Source organism: Mycteria americana, chromosome 6, assembly GCF_035582795.1.
Source record: "Mycteria americana isolate JAX WOST 10 ecotype Jacksonville Zoo and Gardens chromosome 6, USCA_MyAme_1.0, whole genome shotgun sequence".
In the NCBI taxonomy this organism is placed as follows: Eukaryota; Metazoa; Chordata; class Aves; order Ciconiiformes; family Ciconiidae; genus Mycteria; species Mycteria americana.
In genome coordinates, this window is record NC_134370.1 from 50,022,698 (window position 1) to 50,050,563 (window position 27,866).

Below are 27,866 nucleotides of genomic sequence, written 5' to 3' on the forward strand. Positions count from 1 at the left end.
TGGCTTAAAACAGCCATGTATTACCCTCTTTGTGTACCTCAGCAGGTAATCTAATTTGTTCTGAATTCAGTTATGCAGAAGCTCAGCAGCACAACTGAATACCTCCTTGTAGATTGGAAAAATTTTGTATTCCCCAATGTCCTTTGCTGTTGTTACCAGATGGCACCTCCTATGGCCTTCCTGTGGGTTGTCTATACCTACTGCTCAGATGCTTTCAGTATGCTGTTTCCTAAGGGCAAACTAGTACTGTTCCAGATACAATTTTTTTTTTCATAGTTATGGTTTGAGTTTTGTCACAATCAATCTCGCTTTTTGGTAAAAAAAATCTGTAATTTTTCTAACATTAAAATTCCACATAAGACTTTGGAAGGACGCTTACTTCAGGATAATATTTTTGTAATTTTTTGTTTGTTTTTTTGCTATGAAGGAGAAAGTCCATCAGGGATTAGATCTCATTGCAAAGATCATTCCTATTGCCTGCAAAGTGTATGTCTTTTTCTGTGAAAAGTGCCAGTTGTACCGGCTATGTTACAAGAATTTTTGCCTTTCAAAATACTCACTTTTGCAGGGTTGTTGGTTTTTTTTAGGACTCAAACTGTTGAGTAGCCTTCTGATGGTACATTATGTTTTTCCAAAGTCAAGCAGGGGATTACCGTACAACGGTAAATGCTATTCCTTCCACAGAAAATAGCTATCTTTCCTCTGTATTACTGAATGCTTTGTGTATCCTAGACATTTAATATGTCTTTGTGGTAACACAATGTAGTAGTCAAAATGAACCATCTCAGAAGTTTGTTTATATGCAGTCAAGTTAAAAAAAAAAAAAAAATTTTTTTTATTGCTAGTGACTCGTCAAAAATCCTGTGTATGCATAAGAACACTACAATCATACTAATGAAATACTCTGCTGCTATAAGGCTTCCTTCAGTTTTGATACACTAAACACTGTTTTGACTTGATTTATTCTGTTTCCGGTTGTATTATCGGCATAAGACCTTTTCTTGTCCCTGAAATACTTTAATATCCATCAGCACTGCTAGAATGTTACTTTATTATTATTTTTGCTGTACTCCTATGCAACTTCCCAAGTGTTTCTCTACAAATTTTGATTATTTTTACTGAATTCTGGTTGTTTTTTCTTGTTTTCTCTTTACTTAGGTTAGTGTTCCAGATGACCATAATGCTACTCCAGGCAGAAGTGCAAATAAGCAGGTATTTGAAGGTTTAACAACAGGACTTCTGAGGATAACTGCTGTGATTTTCAGATGTCTAATCTCCAGCTTCCCAGATGGAAACAACCACTCTACTGCACTGAAGATATTACAGGAAGTGAAAAGTAAATCCTCTCAAGTGGAAGCCTTCAACAGCAGAGTCCAAGACCTGATCAGGTTAAAAAAAAATGATGAAACTTCTCTAAACCTTCTTTACTACAGAGAAAAAAAATGCAATGATTTAAGAAAGGAACAAACTGCTTTAACTCTTAACTTAGTAAGAGTAGTTTGTGTGTAGAGTCAAGAGGACTGTTGAAATGCTATATTCTCAGACAAAAATGTTCTTCAAAAAAACTGCTGATGCAGAAATACAGAAAACCAAGAGTGTTTTACTTTTGGACTTGCTTTTTTTGTGTCCTTTCTGTCAGTTTCTTCTCCTAATTACCTCAGAGTCAGCTTCCATATTTTCATTATTTTCTCTCAGTTCTCTATGCCAACTGTGTATGCCCATTGCCTGCATGGTCCTCTATATCATACATGTATTCATATAAGCTTTCCATAATATACATACTTCCCATTATAAAGATTAGCCAATAATTCCTATAATCTGATTTCAACTTTTATAATGTAGCTGTATTTTAATAGCAATTTTCTTTTCAAGTATATTTCTTGAGCAAAATTTCAATCAAAATAACTCAGTTGTAACAGTAGAGTAAAAGAGAATACAGTTTTGTTCATTTTTACTTGAAACATTCTAATTCTTTGGTAAAAACACTTGAACCTGAATACATTTATATATATACAATTAATATATATCTAATATATATATTTAAAACTAATATATATCCAACAATATATTAGACTTGCTAAAAGTGTATAGTTTCCCTGAAAAATTATATAAATAGTCATCAATACTTCTTTGGCCCTCTGAAGAAAGGAAATTCTGATTATATGCTACTGAAAAAGTGTCACAGTGAGCATCTTCAGACTTTTCGAAGTCTGGTATGATGCTGATGGATACAAAAAAGACAGCTGGAGGAGGAAAGCAAAACAAGTAGTTGTCATAGATACCAGTGACCTCTAAAACTTTATTGTTCTCATGTAACCCGCCTTCTCCCCAAACAGGTTTTGAAAGAGTGTGAAATTTCAGGATGTTGTGTTCTCCCCTTTTATGAATGGGAGGGTGGGAGGTCTGCTTATTGATATCTGTGCTGAACAGACATCTGACACTGACTGGGCCAAGCACAGGCATACCCTTAAGATAAGAAGATACATGAGAATCCAACTAGGTCCCTCACCTGAGGCACTTTAGGGCATCTGGTTATAAATGGAGAATGAAAGGCATGATGACAAGGTAATAGCACAATTAGGAAATAAAGAGAGAAGGCATTTTAAACTAGTCAAAACCAGACAAATTCTATTATTAATGAGAATCTTTCACCTCCAGGTCATTGTATCATATGTCCTTGCAGAGTTGATTAAATGAGACTTTTAGGAAGGTGGGGGAAGAAAGAGGAAAGTTGAAATAAAATTGTTTTCTTCCCTTTGGGACAACTAGACCTGATGCATAAACAAAAATTATCTACACACTGTCTGGGTATCAAAAGGGTAGCCAAATTATTGGAACTATGCTACCGTAGGTAAAAAGACTCAGAGATGGAGGCAATAGATTAGAGAGCTTTGACATTCCACTTGTCTGTATGCTCAGTTCTTCAAGGACGGGAGTGCTTCATGCGTCTTCTCATTGTCTCCGGATGCCATTAAAGAATAGTCCCAGTAGACTGAAAACTCTCATCCATTTCTTCTCTGCCAAAAGAGCAGCTGCTTTGTATCCAGGTGTGGGTGTAAAAGAAGGGGGACAATGAACATGTTTTGCAGGTGTCAGACTGTAGAGATGTTCCTAGGGAAAAAGGAAGAGCATATTGATGAGGATGGTTGTGCCTTTTTGTGAGTAATCATCTGTCAGTATCAGCTGTATTTTATTTCATTCTTCTTCTCCCCTCCTATTTCACAGAGATATTTCTAGCACTCAGCATTTCTCTGTGACTGTGATGTATCTAACACACAGCTCTGTCCCTGGAATTATTCTGCTAGTATGGGAGAGCTTGTTTATCACCTGTATGATCAGGTGGATTGCTGAGATCAAAATCTGCAAGAAACCTAATGCTGGTAACCTTTCATGTTGCTGAATAGAACAGATGAATCAAATTTACCTGAGCAATGACTGTGCAATTAATAACCTTCATTTATCTTTAAGTGTTTTTAACCGCTGTACATCAGCAGCTTTAAAAATCTTTCATACTGCGGTCACACTTCTTGCTTTATATTCAGTGTATTTTTATTCTTAATTACTTTCACTGCTTCCAAAAGCTTTGTGTCAGAAGGGTAAACTTTGGCAGAAAGTCTAGCTTCTAGCCCTGAAGAGAGATTAGTCTGAGTAACAGCACTGTCTGAAAAGTGGAGAGGGTTTTTTTCTCTAATCTTAAAAGTCCCTGGTTTTTCAAAATCAGACTGTAAGATATGCGAGGGAATAGTTATTTTTAATAAATGCTTGTACAGCTCCTGGGACAAGCATTATCTATTCAGTATTATTTATTTACTAGAATAATTATTATTTAATAGTGTTCCATACTTTGTCAAGTCAGGGTGGTCTTGACATCATGGAACCATATAGCCAATGGTGTTCCCATCTCAAGGAGCCTACATTCAAAGAGGCAACCTCTAACAAGTGGACTTCACAAGCAAGTAGACAGAACAGCTGGTAGGATGTAGTAATATTAATAATAGGATGGTTTAGTATAGACTATCAGTGTAAAAACAGTGAATCAGTTGATGGTGTCTGAAACCAATTGGTTTCCCATGTCTGTTAAGTCAGATGGAGGCACAGGATATAACAGCAATTCTTCTGATTTTTGACAAGAAGTTTCTCCCACTTGATAAGAGTGGAGGAAAGTACAAAGAAAAGTAGAGGGTAAAGAGAAGAAGGGGGTGATTGCAATGGTATATCTGTCTCCACGAAGGAAGTTGATGTAACATAAGTCAGCAGAATGAACAGTTGAGACAGAGTAAAATCTGAGAAGCTGAATGTTTGTTGTAGAAAAAGGAAAGTATGTGAAGTTAGTTGATATCAGCAAAGTGACATGGAAAAAAAATTATCTGTATGCACAATTTAAGTGGAGTGGATAATGATCAAAGTATGCAAGAACCTGGTATGGACAGAGAGATCTTGGTACAGGGACAAACAGCAAAATTTTTGGCATAGGTTTCCAAGCTATTAGAAATTCAAAGAAGAAACTTCAGCAGTAGTGATCTGATGATCAGCAATGATGATCTGATCTACTCTGATAATAAAAAAGAAAGAGGAGTTTTCAGTTTAAAAAAAAAAAAAGTCACTAGCATGGTTTTCTCTATGTTGAGTTTTGGTTGAGGTCCTGAGGAGGCTTTCTGATCCTAATGGTACCTGGATGATAGATGATATAGATGATACCTTCTATACTGATGGTAGAATGTTGTTACCTGCATGTTCTATTAGTCTCTTAATGGTTGCATATATTTTAAAAAGGGAAAAAAAACCCAACAACTGGGTAGTAGTTGTTATGATATACGTATTGCAATAAAATGTTCTCTGGGTAACATCATTGTCTTCTTGAATTAGTGTGTTCTACAAAGTTTATCTCTTCATGCTAAAAAGAAATTGTCCTGTTGTAGAGCTATAAAGATTATTATAAATCATTTAACTATGGCAAAATTCCATTGTCCTTCTAGGAGTATGGTAAAATAAACGTTTACACTCATCTTTCTTGTACAGTATAATACAAATTATCTTACAACAGACAGATCTCTTAGCAAAAACTACTGATAGTTACAGAGAGCCAGATCTGATGTTATTGTAATTTGAATTGTTTTATTGAACCCTTTCAGAAACAGTATTTAAGTAATCACAACCTGCATTTTGTATTGTTTGATAGTAGAGAAGCAGAAATTACTTCCTTTGCAAAACTGGCATGGGACTATTTTTTTTAATACAGTTTTTCTTCTGTTTCTAGTTATGTGGTGAACATAGGGTTGATAGACAAGCTGTGTTGCTGTTTCCTCTCCGTTCAAGGCCCTGTTGATGAGAATCCCAAAATAGCAACTTTTCTACAAAATGCTACAGCAGTGTTGCATGGAATATGTCAACTATGTTTTGCTGTCAATGGAAGGTAGGTGCACTTGGTCTGTCATCTCTACATATGTTCATCAGGCAGCAGCCATTGTAACCCTGTGCCAACACCGCGTTCATGGAAGTGAGCATTCTGATGAGGCTGTTAAACAGAACTGTTCTTAGTCACACAGTAATAGCCGGTAAAGAAACAGTGCGGGAAATTCACTCTGCTCACCCTTTCACCATTGAACTGTAAATAGTTACCTTCACTGAGTCTTGATTCTTGTAAGTCATTTATCAGAATTGCAAACTTTATCTCCTTTACTCATCATTACGGAGAGGGTTTTATCACTACTGATTTTAAGTGTCCAGTACTAAGGACTTCAAGAGGTATTTTATTATCAGCTAAAATCAACTCTTAATTGATTTGTCTCTAGAGCAGCCTAATTCTTTAAAATACCACTGTCAGTAAAGGAATTATATTTTCTGTAAAGAAAAGTATTACTAGATTTGTCAGGGAATTTGCCAATGCAAAATGTTCATTATCATAACCTAACCAGGGTTGTGGGGAGTGAGCATGAGGTATGTGTGTGCCAGCAAATCTGGACTTTTGTAATCTACAGCGTAGGACAGCCTGACACTGTGAGAGTCAAAATTTAAGAGCTTCAGGATGCATGTACTAGAACCTACCACCATTAGACTGTTACACGTTTCAGGAGAAGACAAGGCTGACAGAACTTTACAATGAATTCCTGAAGGGAAAAATGATGCTAGGATTGGAAAACTAGAGTTAATAAAACATAAAGTAAGAAACAAAGCTGCAGGTGAGAGCTGTTGCTAGTAGCTCAGGGACACAGGCACATGGAAAAAGAACTGCAAGAAATATGAGCCCAAGGAGACCATCCCAACTTACTGAAATTTGCCTTTCTGAAAGCTGCCAACTTGGCATTTTACATTCCAGGAAAGCGCTGCCAAAAGTCGAATGCATAGTAAAAAAAAAAAAATTTTTCAAAAAAAAATCACACTTCTCTTAGTGGAATAATAGTTCTAGCTACAAGAGTGAGTAATATATTTTCAATTTCTGAAGCAGGCACATGCTTCACCTAAATAATAGAGATCTTTGCACTCCACAATAATACAGCACTGTGCCAGTACTTCTTTCGAGAACATCTGTGCTTTGTACCAGAATAATAATTTCGGAGGGTTGAGCATTTTTCTTCAGTTACACCAAGAAGTGTCTGATCTGATTACTCGCATACAACAGCAATGCTTTCGATTTTATCCAAAGGTGCTGATTGTTCTCGATTTCCAGGTTGGATTGTTCATTTGAGCATGAAAAGAAATGAGAGGAATGAACTTGGAGATTTCAAAACTGTTGTCTTTCACTTTTAGATCAAAAGCTTTGGTGTAACTGATTAGAAGTGCAGTTTAAATTAAATGTCTTTCATCACTCTCATTTAAGATGTGAATGGAGAGTGTAATTCTGTCGTGTTACAGAAGTCCTTAGTATTCAAGGTGATTTAAATGGAAAAAGGTATTGCCAAACACAGATTAAGGTGGTAGAAACAGAGCTCAAATTTATCGAATTCTTAAATATGTCACAATACATGTTGTGTGATACGTGATCTGCAGCACAAAAGGTGGCCTGTCTTTGTGAGAAATACAGATGCCTCTTTTATTTGTGGTAAATAGCAGTAGGAGGCAACGCAGCCTATTTAGTCAGAATCCAGCATTTCTCATTCTCCAACTCAGTTGATACGTGCTTGAGCACCAAACAAACATGCCGCATTATACTCCTCTGTACATCAGAGTAACTAACCACTCTGATCATACTACTTTTGGAGTTGTTACTGAGAGGAAGAAAGTCTAGTGAGTACTACCAGTGCTCTGACACTGCAGCATGAAAAGAAGTTTTGCCAAAATAATATCAGGCTTTCACCATTGTTGCAAGAGCAATTTTGAATTGTTTTTTTGATATATTCTCCTATATAGAATGTTTCCAGGTTGGGGAACTTCTTTATGCTCCTCGATGGCGATCATGGGGGACACAAAATTAATTTGCCTTTTTCTGATAAAACTATTTCAGGCTGTTGTTTTTCATATGAAAAGTTGTCATTCGATATTAAATGAATTAGAGTATTTTTATACAGTGCTCTTTATCCTGTGTGGAGATCTTAGCATGCTGCACCACTGAGTGGCATGGTGGGAAGCTGATAGGACAGTAGACGCTGGGTGGCTAACACACAGGACCACCTCAGGGCTCTCAAACCATCCATAGCGCCTGCAACAATGAAATCCTTTATGAGCTAGAAGTGGCCAAGCGTTCCGTGATCCTCCTCTTTTGCTTTCAGACACCACCAGGCTGTTACAAACTTCACTGCGACTGTAATCGGTGATATCCTTGGAGGGCCAGAAATTAAACACTCTAACTCAAGTTTTAAACAATTAGGAGATCCTGTCCTGTGGGTACAAAGTATGTTAGGCCATTTCTGGAGCTCTGATGTAGGAAGAGCTGTCAATCCAGACTTTCCTGTCTTCCTCACAAGAACATTTCATAAAACTCCCAAATTTACCGGAATATTTCTAAACCAAGCTCTGAATTGATACCCAGTGTTTATTTGGACAGTTACTTCATGGAAAACAATTTTATAGGCAGGGAAGAGATCTTAGTCAAGTACCTCCCTGCACATACCTCTACATCAGGCAAGATGTCACAACAATAATGATTATTAGAGAATAGCCTCAAATTGTATCATATATGTATCTCAACATTAAGTATTAAATGAGGTCTATGGTTGATATAATGTAGATGATAAAATTTTAAGACATAAACTAAGATACCTTTTTTATTCCCATGGTAGACTTAGAAAAAAGAAAAGTCCAAAATCATGGAGTTAGATACAATAAAGGGAAGTCTTGCTAATGTAGAAACATAAATTGGAGGATTCTCAATTTTAACATCATAAAAAGTTATTGAAATGAGGGAATCCATTCTGAACATATGGTATAAACATATCTTATTGTAAGAGAGGGATTTTCTTTTCATTAATGATCAAGGTCTTTAAAAAGATTTAACTTTGATATTGAACTTACTTCTCAAATGATCATTTTTGGTACTGGCTAATAAATGCTAGATTGATTCTTTTAATTAAAGTTTTGCTGTGGATGTAACAGCACATTTTCCAAACACTGTGTAATGCATATCAAAGATCATTTGTTGAAAACATTAATAACTTGTAACCCCATGTGAACCTTGTTTTGGTAATTTTTATACCCTCATCTGTTATACAGTGAGAATCAGTGAGGTTGACTTGAGACCCCCAACTGGAAGTCCCATTTTTCTTTTGCTGTGTTGCATCCATTGCTAGCAATGGAGGTGAGAGGTCCTTTCTCTCTGATGAGTTAAAAAAAAAAAAGTGTATGAGAGCTGAAAATAGGGTATTGTCCCTTATTGTATGTAGTGAGAAGTCATAAAATGCAGCACATCTGAATATTGAGCTATCTCTATTTGCTGAACAAAAGATGAGTGTGACATTTGATACTTAGGCTTGAAAATTGTGGCCATGATAATGCTTAACTGTTTTTTGCTCACCATTAAGGGTAACAGTAGCCAGAATTGAAAACAGAGACATTTTTATTAACCTGAAATAAAGCAAAATATTAAATAGAGTTTATACAGAATAACAGTGGTTTATATAGCCATATAAATCTGTCTTGCAATTTGTGTCCAATTCCAGATGTCCAGTAGCAACGTTCAGGATGATAGCCTTGTTTTCCAGAGTTTATTATTGTAACTATGAGAGATATAAGGCCTATTTTGGGCTCTTGAGTCCTGAATACACATATGGAGCATGCTTGGATTGTAAACATGAGACAGTAAACAATGAGCAGGCATGGAATGCAAGGAGTGTTAATAAAAATATGGCCATGCTGCCCTAGCTCACCCTTCCCTAAAAGCAGGAGTGAAGACAAGTAAGAAAATATATTGCAAGTCCTTCATCAGCATAGCAAGGATCTTGCTTATGTTCCTGGTTTTTTTCTGTACTGCCCAGCGTTCATCAAATCTATATCCCTTTTTTCCCTATATAGTCTCTGGAACTAAGGTTTCTGTCCAAGAAGTTTAGTTGTTACTCTATGGAGGACTATTGTTAATGCCTCATTTCACTTTTGCCCATTAGTATGAATGAGGAAATTCATATTAACCACAGAGTTAACACAAATAGCAGGAGGAAACTATCAGCAGTAGTGCAATGTAAGGGTTAATCACTAAGGAAGAATGTCCTCCCTAAGAGCAGTACAGTGGACTAGCAATAAGACACACACAAGGAGGGAAGTGGGTTGTGCACAAGGAGAATATTGCAAATAATAGTCCCTCAAATCATATAGCTTCTTGGGACATCAACTTTTTCAAAATCTTGCTGTTTTCTTGATGTAAGAAATGTCTGCAAGCTCCCTCATTAATCTAGGAACATTGAATGTCATAGCAGTACAGTAGCTAAATTGTTACTATTGTATGTTATCTAAACCAGTAGTGGAATACATATAAATCTGTGTCAACAGCTAATGAAGCTGTGGATTACAAGCTGCAGTGGCGGAAAGCTGCAGATATATAGGGTTTGATCCAGGAAAATAGTGACTGTCATGTCACAGATATGCAAGGAAGTAGGCTGGTCTGTTTTCAGTTTTATTACAGTAATTAAGATAATGTCTGTTTTGGCTGCTGGATGGCGAATTACATGCAAGTCTGCCTGAATGCTGGTTGTGCTTCTCACCACTTCCAATGGACAGCAGATCCAGCAAGTACTGTAAACTAACTAAAACTTGTTCTTGAAATTACTAAAAGGTTTCAAATAATCGCTTTTACACAGTACTGTGATTCCTAGCTTGACAGTGTGAATTATAACAAGGTCTGACAGGTGCTAAATACTTCTTTATACTTCTTCTATTATTATTTTGCCTCTTTATTTTGACATCCCTTTCTAAATAAAATAATATAGAAGCAAGAAGTACAGATGACAGTTTTTAAAATCCTAATAATAATAAAAAAAAACGGATTAGATTCTAATCCTTTTGAAAACTCATGTTTCCATTTGGCTCCATGTTTTTAATCAGGAGTATATATTTCAAATATACAAACATTACAATGTATACCCTTAGAGAGGCTTGTCTGCTTGTTAGCTCAGTCAGTTTTTAAAACAATATATTTTCAGATATAAACAGTTTGCTCATATTGAAGTTTGGAGAAATTGTACTTTTATACTTGTTCTGCAGAGTATGCTGTTTCTCATCAAGCTGTATTGAATTCCTGTTTTTAATAAATAGTGGTGTATTTTAAGCAATGAAGTACCCCTGTTTAGTATCTTTCTTTCTTGGGATGGATATATCCACATTTTTAAATTCTTAAACCTTTTTTGTAAGTTATAAACCTCCTACCAATTCTTGATGGCAGAAGCTGAAAATCATAATAGCAGCCCATAATGAAAATTCCCTGCATTTCATTAAACTTTTCTTTTTAAGATCCTGTAGGTTTTTAGACCATAATATAAATATTTGCCTGTTTTTCTGTGTTAAATATAGATACTTGGTAAAGTTTGAAAGCCCTTTTTTTTTTTCCAGCTATATAAGCCAATGTGAAAAATCCGGTAAGTCTTGCTTCCCTTCAGTGATTAATTGAAGGGGTTTTGTCCATACTGACTATTTTACTTTGGCAGCTGTTACAGGCATAGAGAGTAAGCTTCTTTAAATAGGAGAATTAAAAGGAAGTACATCCATGGGAATCTCCTCTCTTAACTTTAGTTATGTAAAACCTAGGTTTCTTTTATGACATCGTCATCTTATGATATTAGCGTTTTTATGCGTTTTTACTTCAGTCTGTGTCCCAACAGTTATCACTGAATTGTCACTGGGCTTACCTTTCAGGTGGACTAAAAATCTGCTAAAAGTGTGAAATCCACTGTTGCACAGACTTGACTAAAATCACTCAAAGCAGCATGTGCAAAGGTTCATGCTTTATTTTCCAGCATCTCATGTTGGATGAATAATGTCTTTTACCTTTTTATTGTAAACATTTAGGCTTAAAGTGATTATAACTGACAGTTAAACCCAACAGGAGCCAGTGGCCTGTTCATATACACATTAACTGTAATACAGGCAGCATAAAAAATAAACGTTTCTAACAGATCCTTCAATCCACCAAACCTAGAAGACAGGGTTTTTTTGGGTTTTTTTGGTTGTGGTGGTGGTGTTGTTTTGGGTTGTTTTTTGTTTTTTTGGGGTTTTTTTTTTGTTTTTTGGGTTTTTTTAACCAGCTTTGTCCTGTGGTGTAACTTTAAAATTCCTGGTCTTTTCTGTGAAAAAAATAATGCTTGCATTTTGAGTTATTTTACAATTGACTTTTTTATGTATATTGTGATTCATTCACTGCTCCAGAGCAGCACAAAATGGTAAAAGGATTTCATCCAGCGATGTAAGCTTTTTCATATGGAATTGTTTAAAAATAATGATGGAGTGAGAGTTGAAAGCAAGCTAACTTTAACCTTTGCTAAAATTGGTCAATCTTCTCATTGCATATAGTCACCAAAAATTCTGTGAGGTATCATATACAGTAATTAATTTGGGGTTATCATTTGACCGTGAGTGGTTTTTTCTGTTTTGTACTGTTGAAAAAGCTAAGATTGAAATTAAGAAATACTAGTTGGCAAAAGGAGCTGTGCTCTCATGTGATACTGTGGAAATAAACATTCTAGTTACTTGAGCTTAGTTAAGTGACGGTTAACACATTTTGGCTACTGCATGCTGCAAAATAAATAATTGGACATCAGAAACTCTTTTAAAGTGAGGAAATACTAAGGAGTCCACAGATACACAAACCGAAGTTGTAGAAATGCACAGAGGTGGTCCCAGAGCTGTGTTAGCTCGCCCTGCTTTTGCAGCCGTCCAGGTTCGTTCCTCGCTTGCAGCCAGGTTCACGTGCCAACACGACTTGAAACTATGCAGCAGGAATCTCTATAAAGGCACAGCTGGCAAGGCCAGGTGATGGTTCAGGAAGTTTCTCTGCTGAATCCATTCAAACACACTCACTTAAAGACCACAGAGTTTTGAAATGAAGATTTTGGGCATGGATTCCAGGCGTAGGAAAAGGAAAGTAATGCCATAAATTGTTGTGCAGCATAGCCCCACCCAAAACACACTTAGAGCTCTGGTATCTTTTCCACTTTTTTATTCTTTATGGAGTAGATGTTGGGATCATTATGAGTGTTACAAACTGCAAGCTGACCGTTTGTGGTTCTTCTTTTGCAGCAGGTAAGTGGCATCAAATCATAATTTTAATCATCTTTTTAATTTACTTCAGCTTGTCTTTCAAATGTTATTACCTGTATTTTGAGAGAATCCTACACCCATGGCCTTCTGAAGCACAGTGGCAGCTGGTTTTGTGGCACAGTTTCTTTAAGGATTGTTAGGAGTTCAGTTGCCTATGACAGTATTGAACAAACACCCCATTTTTGGAACCTGTACAATGAACTCGGACACATTTGTCTCCAGCTGACTCTCTACAAATCGCTGACCGCTAACTGGCAGAGTTGTAGCGGAGGTCCGGTGGTGACTGATGGTCATAGTCACTTGTGTAACAACACAGATACTGGAAATTAGGCACACCTACATTGCTTTTGTTCTTACTGTGTGTCTTACCTAAAGATCTGATTGCTTCTTTCAAAGATTTGTGATGTAATTATGCAGTCTTATGTGTTTTTTGTACAGCATAGGTATCACTGAAATAGGACTGGGACATTAATCCTTGAGGTAGCAGCAGAGGATGCTGTACTTAACAGCTTTTTCAGTAACATCAAGAATTCACAGACTGTAAATAGAAAGAACTTGGAAAGAAGTGGTACCCGTAAATGCTAATTTCAGATAAGATCATTCCTTACATGTGTGATCTAACTGATAAAAAGCAGAAGTGAGTCACCTGGGCAGCTGCTTTCTAAATGTAAATATGTGAGCAGACAGTGATGGAAGCAGATGGGCGCTAGTACAGTAAGTTGTGTACAGCCCAAATACTGTCCCTATCGTATTCACCTGGGCTCAGGGCACATACAGCTGCGAGACGACCGCTCAAAGGCTGTGAAATGGGTGCGGAGATACTTCATAGCCGGAGTGCTAAAATAATCTTCCTAAGCCTCCTAATCTCCCCTCCTTCACCTGCAGCATGTCAGCCTCCTCACAGTAGCTGTGCACACTCTGTCCCCACCCAGATGCTTAAGCAGTCCCTGCTCAGGGGCACACCAAGAGTTTGCGGTATCAGAAAGAGCTGGTCATCAGCCTTGCCCTTGTTTTTAGTGCCCGCTCATGCTACCTTACAGAATTGTATCCACAAGAAAATGCATGGATACTAGCCTTGAAGTTTCCTATTACAACTGCGAAGATGGTATTTCACATAACTGTTGTTCATTCTTTTCTTTAAATATTTAAGCTATATTTGAGGTTAGCTCAGTACCAGGGCGTTCTTTGGGACATGGAGAATGCAGGTTCATTATTCTGCTCTGCCTGTTTCTCCCTCTTTCACTGTGGTCCAAGGAAGCGATGGTGTGCTGTTACAAATAGAAATTCTTATTGATAGACATTGTTGGTGGGTGAGGTGGTGCTTTCTTACCTGCTTTTTTGCCTCACTAGAAAATGTGAAAATGACAGAACAAGATGATAATCACCAGAACCTGGTAGTTGCTGAATTTGTGGTTTAGTTGCTCCATTGAAGACAAGTGTCTGTATCACAAGAAGCTGGATTAGTCAGCCTACCTAGGATCTGTGTTGGAAACTTCACTGGAGCAGAGCAGTGTGTGTAACAGAGCGGTGCAAGGTGCTTTTGTTGCAGATACTGAAAAGATCATTTAGACCCGTTCTAGTCAAGGAAAAGTTCCTTACTGATTCTGGTCAACAGGAATATTCTGAGCCCTCCAAATGTCCAGTAGTTTCTGTATTCAACTGAGGTCTTCAAAGTTACAGATTGTTTTAGAAAGTGGTTCTTGTTTCCACTGCTTTCCCATTTCCTTTGCTTTTAGTTGTTATGAAAGGGAAAGATACCCTCATCTAATCTGTCCTTTTATAACATTTTCTCATATCACCTGTCATATTTTCCTTCAATTATTAAAAAAAAAATATATATAGACTCAATCTTTGTAGTCTCTTTTGATGTTGACACTTATTTTTTCCTTTTTTTTTTTTTTTTTAAGATGGAAACGTAGTAGACAAAGTAAAGACCAGATTTTGATGTACCATATTTTCAGTGTTACTGTTCACTGTATCTTAATATTTTAGTGTTTCCTTTGATTGCCAATATAGACTAAATCTATTTCCATAATGAAGTTCAAGTGATTTACATGATGGGTTTGAATCAGAACTCAAGTGTATATAAAACTTCTTGAATTATTTTATGTGCTTTATTTTGTATTTGCCTGCCTTCTACACATTGTTTAACCTCCAGAGTAGTGACACTCTTAGTCTTCCTTAGTAGTGACTGTCCTGCATCATCCTCTGGATGATTAACAATGTGAAAAAACAGAAACAGTACAAATCATGGAGGGATTATGAAAGTTTGAACGTGAGAAGGGAAAGGGCATCCTGAGTTATTTGCTGTCTGTCCTGATATCCTAGATAGCCAGAAACCTTCTCCATTATTTTACATGCATCCCCAAAATATACCAAAGAAACCTAGTTTCCATTTGCACAAGCTGTGCTGGTTTATCTCGAGCATTTCATACTTATTTGTGCTTTGCTACCGTACAGTCTCCCATAATAACATCTGACTGAAATAAGTAGTAGTGTGTTTTGTTAACTGCTCAACCACTTCATTCTTAAATTCCTGCAGAACTATTTGATTAAGTTCATCTGGTCCTGGTAACTTATTTTGCTACTTAGGTAGGCAGTTTGTTCCAGTGCCTGCAGCCTGTCACTGAGGCAGTGAGAGGCTCCAGGGAGTTCTCCCACCTCTGCTGGCTGCTGTTGCAAGAAGGAAAGATGGGTGTAGGCTACTGACCTGAGACAGAGCTTGCATGGAGCCCTAAAGTGCCCCCACGCTTCCGACTGTAAAGCTGTCAAATTTCTGCATGGTCTCACTCTGATATCGTGAACCCGTTTTGGGAGCAAAGACATCAGTATGTGGAGAAAGATATTTAAAGATACAGCTGCATTGCAATTAAAGAGAGCGTGAGACGGTGCCCAGATTATTGAAAGTATTTTCTGGAAATGTTGTGGTTTCTTGATGCATTAGGCATCAGGTTTTTTCCTTTTTAGCAGTTTACTGGTTTTCTAACATTTGGCTTATTAGAAGTACTGCATCCTGGGCAAGTGTTCTCACTGAGTGCTGGTCTCCTCCTCAGATGGCTTAATGTTTCTTTGACAGATCTTGGAACATATTTGACAATACACGTCAGGACCCCACAGGACTAACAGCAGTTCTTCAGTCTACAGATCTCGTTGGAGTCTTGCATATGCTGTACTGTGTTCTTTTCCACGGGACAATTTCAGATCCAAACACAGCAAGTCCTAAAGACAGCTATGCAGCGAACACAATCCAGGTTGCCATTCAGAGTTTACGTTTCTTCAATAGCTTTGCTGTTCTTGATCTGCCTGCCTTTCAGGTAACAGATGTTTTAAAACTTTGCTTGGTGTGAAAATGTTAATTATTGCATATACTTTTGGACTAAGTTTTATCTTTCCATCTTAGTTATTGAAGGAACTTTCATGATTAAATGTTTAGGGTTTTTTCATGCTTAAAATTGCTAATTATTGTTATTGCCACTGTATAGCTATGGCAAATGAATTTAAGCAAAAAGTGAAAATTTGGACTATGCAAAATGCTGAATCCCATCCATTACTACTTCTATTCAAAAAACCTCACTTTTACCATAGTACTTTTTATATTTAATAAGCCCCAAAAATGTAAAAAAAATCTTGGTCAAAAGCACAAAATAACAGTTTTTTCTAATGTGAAAAGACTTGCTTATATTATAACCACAATTGACATTTTTCAGTGCTTTCAGTGGCTACTTGCATTAAGATTGTACAACTGAAACTGAAAAATCACTTGTTACCAATTTTTTTTAATCCAAGTAAAATTTTGTTGACCAAAAATTGGAAATTTAACTTTTCATAATTTTTGTTCATGAAAAAACTCAAAAAGATCACATTTTGAGTCTTGAGAAGGTAAGTCTTTTCTTACCTTCTTCTGTGAACAGATTTCTAGTGTAAATGAATCATTTCGCCATGCAAAGAAAATACAAATACTAGTGTATTTCTCAGATAAATTGGTAGAGCTGTTGTGTTGTTAATATAAAACACCTGTCAAAAAGCATTGCTTTGCAAAGCATGTTTAGCAGCATCAATCTTATACAATTCATCAGAATAGGTTTCTGTTTCATTTAATATGTAATTTGTATATAAGTTGTACCACACACTCCATCTGAAATGCATTAAACTCAGCAAGAGCTTTGCATGAGTAAAGAATTTAGTATAAGGTATAAGTCTCCTTCAGATCATGTTTCTTGACTTTGATTTTTAGTACATTTAGTATCTCTGATAACAGCAACAAGCAATTTGCATGTAGCAACGTCCATCTGTATAGATGCAGTTGCAGGATCCAGTCCAGTCAGGGTTTTTTTTACAGGGCACAGAAACAGTATATTTATTGGAGTTTCATGTAAAACAACACTTACACACACCATTAGCTCCCATTTCTTTCTGTAAATCAAAGTGTTTCAAAGTAGTTCTCTTCTACAGCTTGTTCAGTAGCTCTTGGGTTGAGACTGGATGTTTGCTTGTTGCTGTAGATATTACAGGTATATACCAGAGAGTAAGACTTGAATTGGGAGAGTTACAGCTTATAGGGGGGCTATAGCAAAGTGCAGTGGCTGAAGGGCTGTCCCACTGATACCTCAAGAAACCACTATTAATTTTTAAAAGGTAAGCTTCCACTGACACTGTCTGTATTTATCCTTCTACCAACTACCATTATATCTGAGCATTTATAACAAACCATCAGCATTAATTCCCAGATCCCATGATCTGCATTAGTTTGTTCTACATAAAATGATGCAAGATAGTAATTATTGCATAAAGGGTTGTAGAAAACTAACCAGTGTGAATTACTTCTTTCAATTCATCAATGCAGGGCTCCGCTCAGGAAGTATCCGCTTAGCTGTTTTACTGAATTGTAGGCATAATATTGTTTGTGATGGACAGACACACTTGTGTAGTCTCAGCAGCTATCCCTTTCAATGTATTAATGTGATTTGCTTCTGTAATGTTAAAAAATCAACGTACACCTGAGGCAGTTTACTGTCCATTCTGACCTTGTGGACTGTAGCAGGCTAGCAGACAGCAGAAGGAAAAAGCGTAGTTTATGTACTGTCTGATTATTATCTCTAAGGAATAGTTTTATCACGTAATAGTAGGACTATAGAATAGGGTTTTTTGATTAACAGAAGAGGTCTGGTATTCTAGAGTTTGTATTAGCACAGATGGCTCATGGGTATATATTTCATTTAATTTGACAGTCTAAACAATTGAAAGATGGTAGTGAGAAACAACACAGGATCCTGAGCTGATATTAATTCTGGCTAAAAAGGAAGCATAGTTTCCTTGAAAAATTAGTTTAACTTTTATACACAAACTCAGGTGCCCTTTGACCTGTTGTTATCAGGGAAGGTTAAACCCAGAGTGCTAGGTCACAGCATGCATGGACAGCACTAATTAAATAAGGGTGGACCTAAGAACGTGGCATTTACATGATGTGAAGCAGTAAGTGGTGACTGTATTGTGCGTTAAATTTTGAAAATATACTAACTTACAAGAACGCTTGAGGTTCAAGACGGAACCACAGCTGAGTCTGTTTTGATTGTCAAGGATTCCACTTTTGCTGGGTAGATTTGAAGCATGCTAAAACTAAACTATACTACAGACTGGGATTTATGTATATGTACTTAGCACAGGCTACAAGGTATAAAATCACGAAAACTCTCAAATGAAAGATTTTCTCACAGGCCTGCATTGCTGTTTCATTAGAGTTAGTAGACTGTCATGCTCATTCCTTGTGCTTTAGTTTTCCCCTTTGACCTTGTGTCGTTCTGTCTGTTTGACATGTTTATTAAATAGAGGCTGTAGGCTGCACAGATAAAATCTAATTCTGAATCTCCACGTTACAGCAATTTGCCTACTTTCAAAAAGCATCCCAAGAAGCTTTGCAGCTGAGTGTTCTCTCCTTTTGGATGTTTCTAACTTTTTTTAATGTTTGAAAAGTCATTATTCATTATTAATCTTTGTATTCCATTCAGAGCGCAAGTTATTAATGAGAAATGCATTTTGCTTTTTTTCAGAAATGAAGATGGTTTGGTTTCTTTTGCTTATTACTAAGAAATATTATTAGCATTAAGTTTTCCTGGAACATGTAATGTATGTCAAATGAAATGGTCCATCTAATGCTACACTGAATGTCAACTAAGCAGAATCCAATTTTTCCTGTGTCCTTTTAAAATTTGAATTTATTCTTATAGTCCAGTTGTAAACGATAAGTTACTGAAAGAAGAGAGCTGATTCTGTCCTCCTTCAAAGTCATCACAACAAAGAACATAGTCTATACTTTGCAAAAAAAAAAAAAAAGGTGTAATTGATATGTATGTAATTCAAACAATTGCTATAACACATTGCTAGACTGTAATTTCTGTTTCTTGGCCTTTTTTTCAGTCTATTGTGGGTGCTGAAGGACTGTCCCTTGCATTCCGGCATATTATCAGCTCTCTGCTGTGGTACTGTTCGCAGCATACCTGTGAAGGATTGCTACACGAAGTCATTATTTGTGTGGGCTATTTTACTGTAAACAACACAGATAATCAGGTAAGGGAAATGGAAAATGGGATCAGAAGTTATCAAGTGCACATTTAGTCATGGATCCCTCAAGAAAACTAATCCCCTCAACATTGTTTTTGAAGTGCTTAGGATTCCTATGAGCGCAAATATATGTGTTTGCAAAGTAGAAGCTGAAGTTGCATCTTAACACAAAAACATTAATATTATGTGGCCATAAGGAAACTCCCTGTTCTTATGCAGACAGCGATGCTGACATTGCATTGATTTTAACTAGCCTTACTCGCTGCCAAGATATACTTAGCAACTGATATTTTTAATTCCAAGTTAACTTCATGTCAACTTGATCAGATGGCTGTGGTACTCAAGTTAAACCCTTTTAAAGCCAACTACGCTAGTCTGCCATGAAGGAATGTCCTCAGATGCCAGTGTAGCCATCTCCGTGGTAGCCAGAGCGCTCATTTAAGTTTAAGCCATTCTCTTCCTTGCATCTTTTTAGTAGTAAAACAAATACTCAGTGGAAACCCCCCTCTAGCTTCCTTGATTGTTGTCCACTTTTGCCAGTGGACTCTGTGACCGCTCATGCTGGTAAGAATAGCTTATAAAATAACCCAGACACAAAACTTCAAAACTCTTGCAAATACTTTAGTCTTAAAAGCCTCTCAGTTTCCTCAGCTTATACGCAGCCTCTCAGGGTGTATTGGGCAGGGCAGAAGTTGGCACTTGCTCTTTATTTTTGAGTATGTGAACCTGACTCTGGATGTGTAGAAACTGCGTTATAGTGCTTACATCTTTGGTACGATTCAGTTGAATGCTATATTTTGTGAAGTTACTCGTTTTGTTCTCTCTCCATACTTGTAGCACTTGGTTCCCATTTTTGTTCAACATTTGGGGTGGGGGTTCAGGATGGGGAGCTTAGAGTCCTCAGTTAAGCCGAAGAGCAGAAGAAAAGTGTTACAACTTGTCAGCAAAGGTTTATAGAAAAGCTGTCCAATAATGGTCTTACAGTTGTTGACTATGATTGGAACATTTTAATATCTTAAAGCTGACAATATTGACAGATATATAATTATATAATTATTATATAATATTATATTTATATAGTATTTAAATATTATAATTATATAGTAATGTTTCCGTGGCTTTGGCCAGAGCTGGAGGGAGGATCCTGCAGCCTTCCTACCCTGTGCAATCAAATCCCACTCGGTGTCTGGAGCTGACTGTGAGCAACACTTTTTATATGGTCATTTTGAAAATCCATGTGATATTGCTACCATTTTCTGACTCCCACTGCTACACAACAGGTCGTGCTGGCATCCAGAAGTGCCAGCAAACAATGTTGTCTTTTTCTCTGCAGTTTAAAAATTTCTTTTCTGGCACACAAGTATAAACAGATGTGATTCATTGCGTGGAGGACTTGCAACTATAAACGTGCCAGGAATAGCGCAGAAGAGGGATTTCCTACCAGCGATGTCAGTTATAGTAGTCTGTAGTGCCTGTTGCTGTTTAGCTCTCGTGGCCTGGGGCGAAGGTCCGACCATGGCGAGCAGGCTCCGTGCCATGGCAGCAGCTGGCTATGGTGGCTGCCGGCAGGCAGTCAAGAGACTAAGTATGTGCAAAATGCATTTGTCTGTGGGCATGCTTCCCAGCTGGTGATTTTGCAGTGTCTTGGAGTCTTCAGCATGTGCACTTGGGGTGAGGTCATGTGCCATCACTAATCTACCCCCCGGACTGAGTTAATTTTCAAGATTAAAAGGTAGCTTCTGCAGCTCTGAGAGTCAAGTTTAGGTCTTTGGTTAAACAACTGCGGTATGTTAGTACTTTTCATACGTTAAAAGCAGTCTTTTATGGTGGTTTACTTTGGTGGTACTATCTCAAGAGATGTCATGACATGCTTAACTTTTTATTTAATTTCTGATATTCCTATTTGATAAGCTTTTAACTGAGGAAGTGGCATTTTGTTTTGGGTTTTTTGTTTAAAAAAACATTTTGAAAAACTGAAGCATTGCTCACTCAGGTACTTGCAAAATGCGGGGAAGGTTTTTTTTGGTAAAAGGAAGTATTTTTCCTTTCATTACTAGGCAGACATTGAGACTTGCTTATGGTGGTCGTTATTTTCAGGTGCTGTTAGTGTGGTGACTTCCAATAAAGATACAATGCCTTTCATGAAAAGGGAAGTGTTTTCTATTCATTCAGTTATGGTTTAATTTTTTATTATGTTATGAGCTTCCAATTTTTTCTTTCGTTGTTGATCATCTGCAGAGTCCTACTAAAAATAAAAAATTGGTCTCATGGTGAAAGCTTTCAAATAGTAGGCTTGAACTCCTGGAAAGAACCGCATAATAAAAATAGATACACCAGACTTGAGCTATGAAAACAAATTTCTGTAGAGCCTGATAGCTCTATAGTATTTGAACAAACTTTAAAGGAGTCGATAACTGATGTATTTCAAAGCAGATTCACATTATTCTTGCAGTCAAATGTACGTTTGTTTTGAAATGTTTGTAGTTTAAATAAGTCTTTTCCTCTCTAAATTTGTATTCCTTATTACAAACCTTTCTATGTTTTAATTCCTTTCAACTCTCAAAAAAAAAGAAAAAATAGTTGTTTGGAGTTTTCAGTGTGCCTTTTGTGATTCCTTTGTCTACCCACATCAACAGATAAATATCCGAAACGGCGTACTGGAATAAAGAAGAAAAGGCATTAATTACTAAAAAAAATTTCAGTTTCCCAGTTTGGAGAATAGATAGATTTCTAAAAAGGAAACTTTACAGCCTGTCAAACCTCCACATTGACCTTCAGTAGTAGTACTCTGATTTAAGTAAGTGAATTATTACCACTCTGCAGTCAAAATAATAAAAGGGCAATTTCCTAAATATTTCACATTCAGAGAAGAAAATCTTCCAAGAGCATCATATGCCAATCATTTAATGTAATATAGGTTTGTCTGGTTTTATTACACTGTCTGTAAAAGTCTTTATAGTTAGTTGAGTGGCAAATTAAAAAGGAAAGTTATTTTCTCTCGTATAGCTTCGAGATTCATATTTCACTGCAGTTTCCAGGAGCCCCAAATAAGAGGAGGGCCTCACGGTGGGTCCTACACACATGCAGAGACAGCGCCTGGGGTCCCACTTAGCGTTTTCACCACGGTTGGCTTTTGGTCCAGGCCCAAGTGATTCTGTCAAGGAGCGATGAGGACAATGGATTCCTCAGGAACACATTCCTAAGTGTTTTGATAGTGCTTGCTCTGTTTATTTTAAAAATACTATGATTTTGCTGGCTCTGCCCACATATAATTTATAAGTAATATTCCTTTCCTTTTTTTGTATTTTGTTTTAACATTCATAAAGCTTTTTCAGGGCAGCTGCTGTCACTGAAGAAACAAATGAGTTATGAAACTGAAAATTTCAAAAAGCAAAGAGTGTTTCTTTAATATTTTAAATCCTTTAACATCAATAGTCAAGCCTAAAGTGCACTGTCTGTTTTGTATCGGCACGTGAACTTTTGTTTACTATAGTGTTAGACAGCCTGCATTTCATGAGACAGGATTCTGTAATCATGCTGTAGCGGAGCTTGGCTTTATTAGGCATCTGCTTTGCATGAAGTATGATCAAGGAAATGGATTCTCTGTTTTGGCCACCATATAATCTATTAACATAAGAAAACAGGTCCCATGGTACTAAGGATAGACACGTAAAACTAAACTGCATAATAAAAATCTTTCAATAAACCAATCGTACTATATCAGACTGTAGGATTACAGTTTCTGATTAAAATTCTTGTTAATTAAAAATATCCTTCTATTTCATTATATTTTTATTCCCTTCCATTGTTTGATTTAATTATTATAATGAATATAATTAGCATGTGCTATCAACTAACTTCATTTGCATATTATATTGGATAATTGAATGTGGTCCCATAATTAAATTAACATGAATGACAGATGATTTGGCTTCTTTCACATTGCTGTATTGGGAATAAAACATCTTTCCATATTCATCGCAGTTAGTGAATATTTTTCATATGAAAAGTCATCTCAAATCAGATCCTCAGACTCAGGATGTTGCCTGACAGGCTCCAAAAGAAGTTGCATTGTTCATTTGTCTTGCTATGCATTTATTTAAATAAAAATACCTTTTTTTCTTTCAGTCTTTGACGCACACTGTCTTTAGAGTGCTCTAGAAGAATCTCACTAACTTTTGCAATACGTAGGATACGGATTGCAAAACAAAATCTCTGTGAAAGAGCTAGGAAAAAAGTGTATGCAGCTTTTGAAAAATTGTAAAATTAGGGTTTGTAGATAGAAGTAAGAACTTCTCTTAGAGTAACCAATGCAATTGAAAAAAAATTGGATACACAAAACGTTCCCATTCCATCCCCAAAAGTTTGTCTTCCAGTTGCATAAGTCTGACTTATTTCTCTGTCACTCCCAACCTTTTATCCCTAGACAGTCATGTCCGTAAGAAGGGTATATTATTCTTATTGTAAACTTATTAATAATTGAAATGTGAATATCTAATAATCCCTATGTTGAAAATAGAAGCACATGGAATTAAATTTAATAGTACCATTCACTTACTAGACATTTACCCTTGCTATAAAGCTGTGGAAGATTTATCACAAAACATGTTTCAGGCATACCAGCTTGCTCCAGTTAAAGGAATAAGGAACAGTAGGATTACAGAGTATTTTGGGACAGGAATTTCTCTTGTGTTAAAATATAAAACATCACACAGCAGTGTCACAGGTATAAATATAATGTTCAAAGAAATTAAAATATTGTATGGTAGGCACAATTCTGAAAGGTTCATGAAATTTATTACTCATTTCCAGCAGAAAACTAGTACCCAAAAAAGGGTACTAGTACTGAGATAGTACTGAGATTGTCTTTCCTTTTTTTTTTTTTTTTTTAATGATTGGCTTATAGTTATATTTTCACTTTTTAGCATTTTTTTCATGTGGCAAGTCTTTCTTCTGTCATAAAATACCAGTACACTTTATCCCACAATAAGTGTATATCACATACATATATATGTATACGGCATATATCCTAACTATGCTTACAAGTACCGTTAGGTTGTAAGGGATACTTACAAAGTGACTTTAGATTAAATGTTGCCTTCTGTAGGGACTTATTTTGTGCTTTTGACAGTGTTAGTGCATATTGAGTTTCAGTATGTGGCCAGTTTCCTCTAGTGCTAGCGTGAAGAAAGAAAAAAACTTCTAAAATGGAAAAATTGTGAAAATCAGAAGTTGACAGGAAAACTTGGAAGAATGGTTATAAAAATATTATGTAGAGTTTCCATATGGGTTGTTTACTAGAGGCCATCATTAAACTTTCATTATTTATGTTGCTTTTGGGGCTACGGAGTGACTGGAATAATTTTGATCTTGTAGGTGGAGTTTTTGAAAGTACAACACAAGGGTAAAGATGGAGGAATTGGTAGTTACCGTATAGTTAATGTCCATATTTGTAAGTAAGTAGTATCTGAAATTACTTAATTCTGATTTTGTTAGTTTCTTTTCAGAGGAGGGATTTTTAGGAGTACGGATTTCATGTTGAGGTTGTGGGTTTAGTTCTTTAAACCTTTAAAAAAAACAAAACAAAACAAACCCACACCCTTTTAAAGCTTTATAGGTTTAAACGAAAAATATGCCTGGTAAATTTTGTGGAATAGCTGATTTCAGCAAGTGAGTGATTCATGTGAAGTTGTAGTCTTGACTACCGTTTAGGAGCACTTCAGCTTGTGAACAAAAAATCCCCTAAGGATTAAACTCACCAAGTTAAAACGGAGTAAATTAAAACAGATCCGTAATGTATGCTTTTTCTCTATCAGTCTTACATATTCAGACCACATAAATTCACTTAAGTGAACCAATATCTTCACAAAAGATGGCATTCCCTATCTAGGCAGTTGGTGAAAAGAGGGGATGCCTCTTAGGTAATTTGTCAGACACCTTTATTGTTATTTGTCAGTCACCTTTGTTGTTATTTGAGCTTACCAATCAACTTTTTCTTTTTTAAGAATGATCTATGACAAAGTAAATAAAATCCAACAGGAGCATGTGAGACTGCATATTTCACACATCACATTTTAGCTGTATTTCTAACATTCCAAAATGCATCCCATAATTTTTGGTTTGGTTTGGGTTTTTTGAGAGGGTGTGGGGAAGGTAATTTAATGAGAAAAGACTTAACATGAAAGCGAGTGTATTTAGGTTCAGTTCATGATGGCTGGCTGATTCCTGTAAGAGAGGAACAGAGAGTGTATAGGATTTAAAATGAGAAATGAATGCACTTGGATTTATCTTATTGTCTTATTCTTAAACTGTAAACACAAAAGAATAAACTTAGCTCCCAATGTCATAAAAGCCAGTACTTTCAACAACCTTAAAATATAGTCTGTAACTAAACCTTAGTGATGAAGAGAGAGAGCAATCAGCTAATGCCTCTTCCAGAGAGCGACGTTCTAATCTTATTCCTGGGTCAGGAATAAAAAGAGTTTGGTGGTCTCAGCTTAATCCCCCGTCGACCTTTGTCCACATTGAAAAAACACCACAGAGTTTGGCATAATTCTGCTTAATAAGCAGTTTCTTCTCAGCTAAGACCTGGGCCTGGAATATTATGGGTTTGGCCAGTGGAGATCCGTTGGCGGAGATGGACACAGAAGCTTGCACAACGCTTGCCTTCGCTCTGCCTCGTTCCCACCCAGCCTGTCGGTCTCTCCTTTTCATGAGAATTAATTTTCACACAGAAATTTAAGACAAAGTCTAAAGCCTGCAAATATTTAATCAGGCCTTGTGAGCTATTGTCTGTCTCGGCTCATGTGTGAGGGAACTCCCTGTACTTCTCCCATAAACTGTAAGCTTTCCAAGACTCTGCAGACCCACAGTGACTGTCCCCAACATCGCTGGCCCCACGCGGAGAGGATGCCAGCCTGCTCTGTGTTCACAGCTTTGGGCTCGGGCAGTTGACAGTTGTTCCAAGTACTTGGATGCTGCTCTAAGGGTGGGAGCCTGCAAGAGACCCAAAAAAGTCTCCCAAACGCATTTCATCTTGTTTAGCTCAAGCAACACTTGATTGAAGTGATATTGAAACATAAAGAAAAAATGAAATGCATTAAATCTTGCAGAGTGAGTACTACGGAAAATCTTGCTCATCTTTATCTCCCCTTAGTGATGGGTTGTAGCACATTTTTCATGGCAGAAAAGTACATTTTCTTGCTGTCTGTTTGAAGCTTTTCCTCAGCCAGCTCTGTAACATGTCCAATGGCGCAATGTTTCACAGTCTTTTTGATGATCAGATATTTTCACAAACCCTTTACATTTACTGTGGAAGACAGAATACAAAATGTACTAGTAATGAAAATTCTTACTTGCAAGTAGGGTTTTAGAGAGTGACAGAAAATGCTTGCTTTTGAAGAGAGAGAAGGCTCGGAGAGAGTCAAAAAGACTTTCTGTGTTTTAGACTGTAATATTTTAATTATTCACACATTCTGGGGATTTTGACCCAAACTAGCTGTTTTCAAGGATGATGGCAGAAACCTCTGCCAATAGTCTGTTTGAACTTCGGTTGACTAAGGTCCTGTTTATTTTCTAGCCTTTAAATCAATAATTCTTCATTCACATCAACTGTTTCACCTGCGTAAGTGAGAGAGAATCATGCCCAAAGTTACAGGTCATCAAAGTTGAAGGTGTTCTCTAAATGTGAAGATGATTCTTCAAAAATAGCACAGGGCTGCAAGGGCTAAGTCTAATAATTTCAGTGTTCAGAATAATACCTAAGGATTTGAGACATGGCATGATAGGTTTTTTTACTTGAGCTTACAGGATATATGTTTTCTCAGTATGTTTGATGTATAATAATACTCTCTTCTGATGAAAAATTATTAGGCCCACTTAAACATATAAATCTCCTGTTAGGTTATTTTGGAAACTATGAAGCCTAGCATTTTCTACAAAGCAATGATACCCTTCAATTTAACAAGGTACTTAAGTATATGATTAACATTAAACATGAGAGCAACTTCACATGTTTAAATGTTTATTTTTATGTTAATGTGTTAAATGCTAAAATGCTATCATTTTTAAAGTTATACTTTTCCCTAAAACTTTTTCTAGTTCATCCATTAGATTACTATTTTATCCTGTAGCCTGGGCATGTGTTAAATTCACAAATAGCCTCAATGCATATTAGAATTGTTTCCATTCTCCTCTCATCAATCACATTATAATAGAACTTATCTTTTACAGTATCTGTTAATATTATTTATTTATTTATTGCTGAATTTAATCTATATATACTTCACTTGTTATCTTATAACTAAGGTGACTTGTTAGTTGTCATTTTGGGGTACATTTTTTCAAGAGCTTTATACAAAGAACTTCTTTATGTAGATTTCCCACTAGCATCACTTTCGGTAAACATTTTTACATATTTACTGCATCACTGTGCTTGTATTTGCCATTGTCCTATCCTAAATGCTTAAATGGTTTAGGATGATTACACAAAAACTGCTCAGATAATTTTTTCTTTGTTATATATACACAGAGCACCACTGACTCTGTGTGCTTAAACCATAGAGCTAGCTCTAAAAGGACAATGCTCATAATGTGGTTTATAGGAAGACTAATGTTATTTCTGAACTCTGTTA

The 27,866-nt window shown here is 36.5% G+C and overlaps 1 protein-coding gene across 6 annotated transcripts in view; it reads left to right on the plus strand.

Moving 5' to 3' along the window:
• The window catches only part of SCAPER (S-phase cyclin A associated protein in the ER), a 169,542-nt gene that overhangs the window by 128,038 nt on the left and 13,638 nt on the right, over window positions 1-27,866 (plus strand). For all 6 annotated transcript variants that reach the window (XR_012776219.1, XM_075505714.1, XM_075505715.1 and 3 more), the window contains exons 26-29: window positions 1,159-1,388; window positions 5,258-5,413; window positions 15,752-15,989; window positions 19,090-19,239. Coding sequence is in view for 5 of the 6 variants with exons in the window: in XM_075505714.1 (XP_075361829.1) it covers window positions 1,159-1,388; window positions 5,258-5,413; window positions 15,752-15,989; window positions 19,090-19,239 (774 nt within the window). In the remaining variant the exon portion in view is untranslated. The remainder of the gene's footprint in view (window positions 1-1,158; window positions 1,389-5,257; window positions 5,414-15,751; window positions 15,990-19,089; window positions 19,240-27,866) is intronic.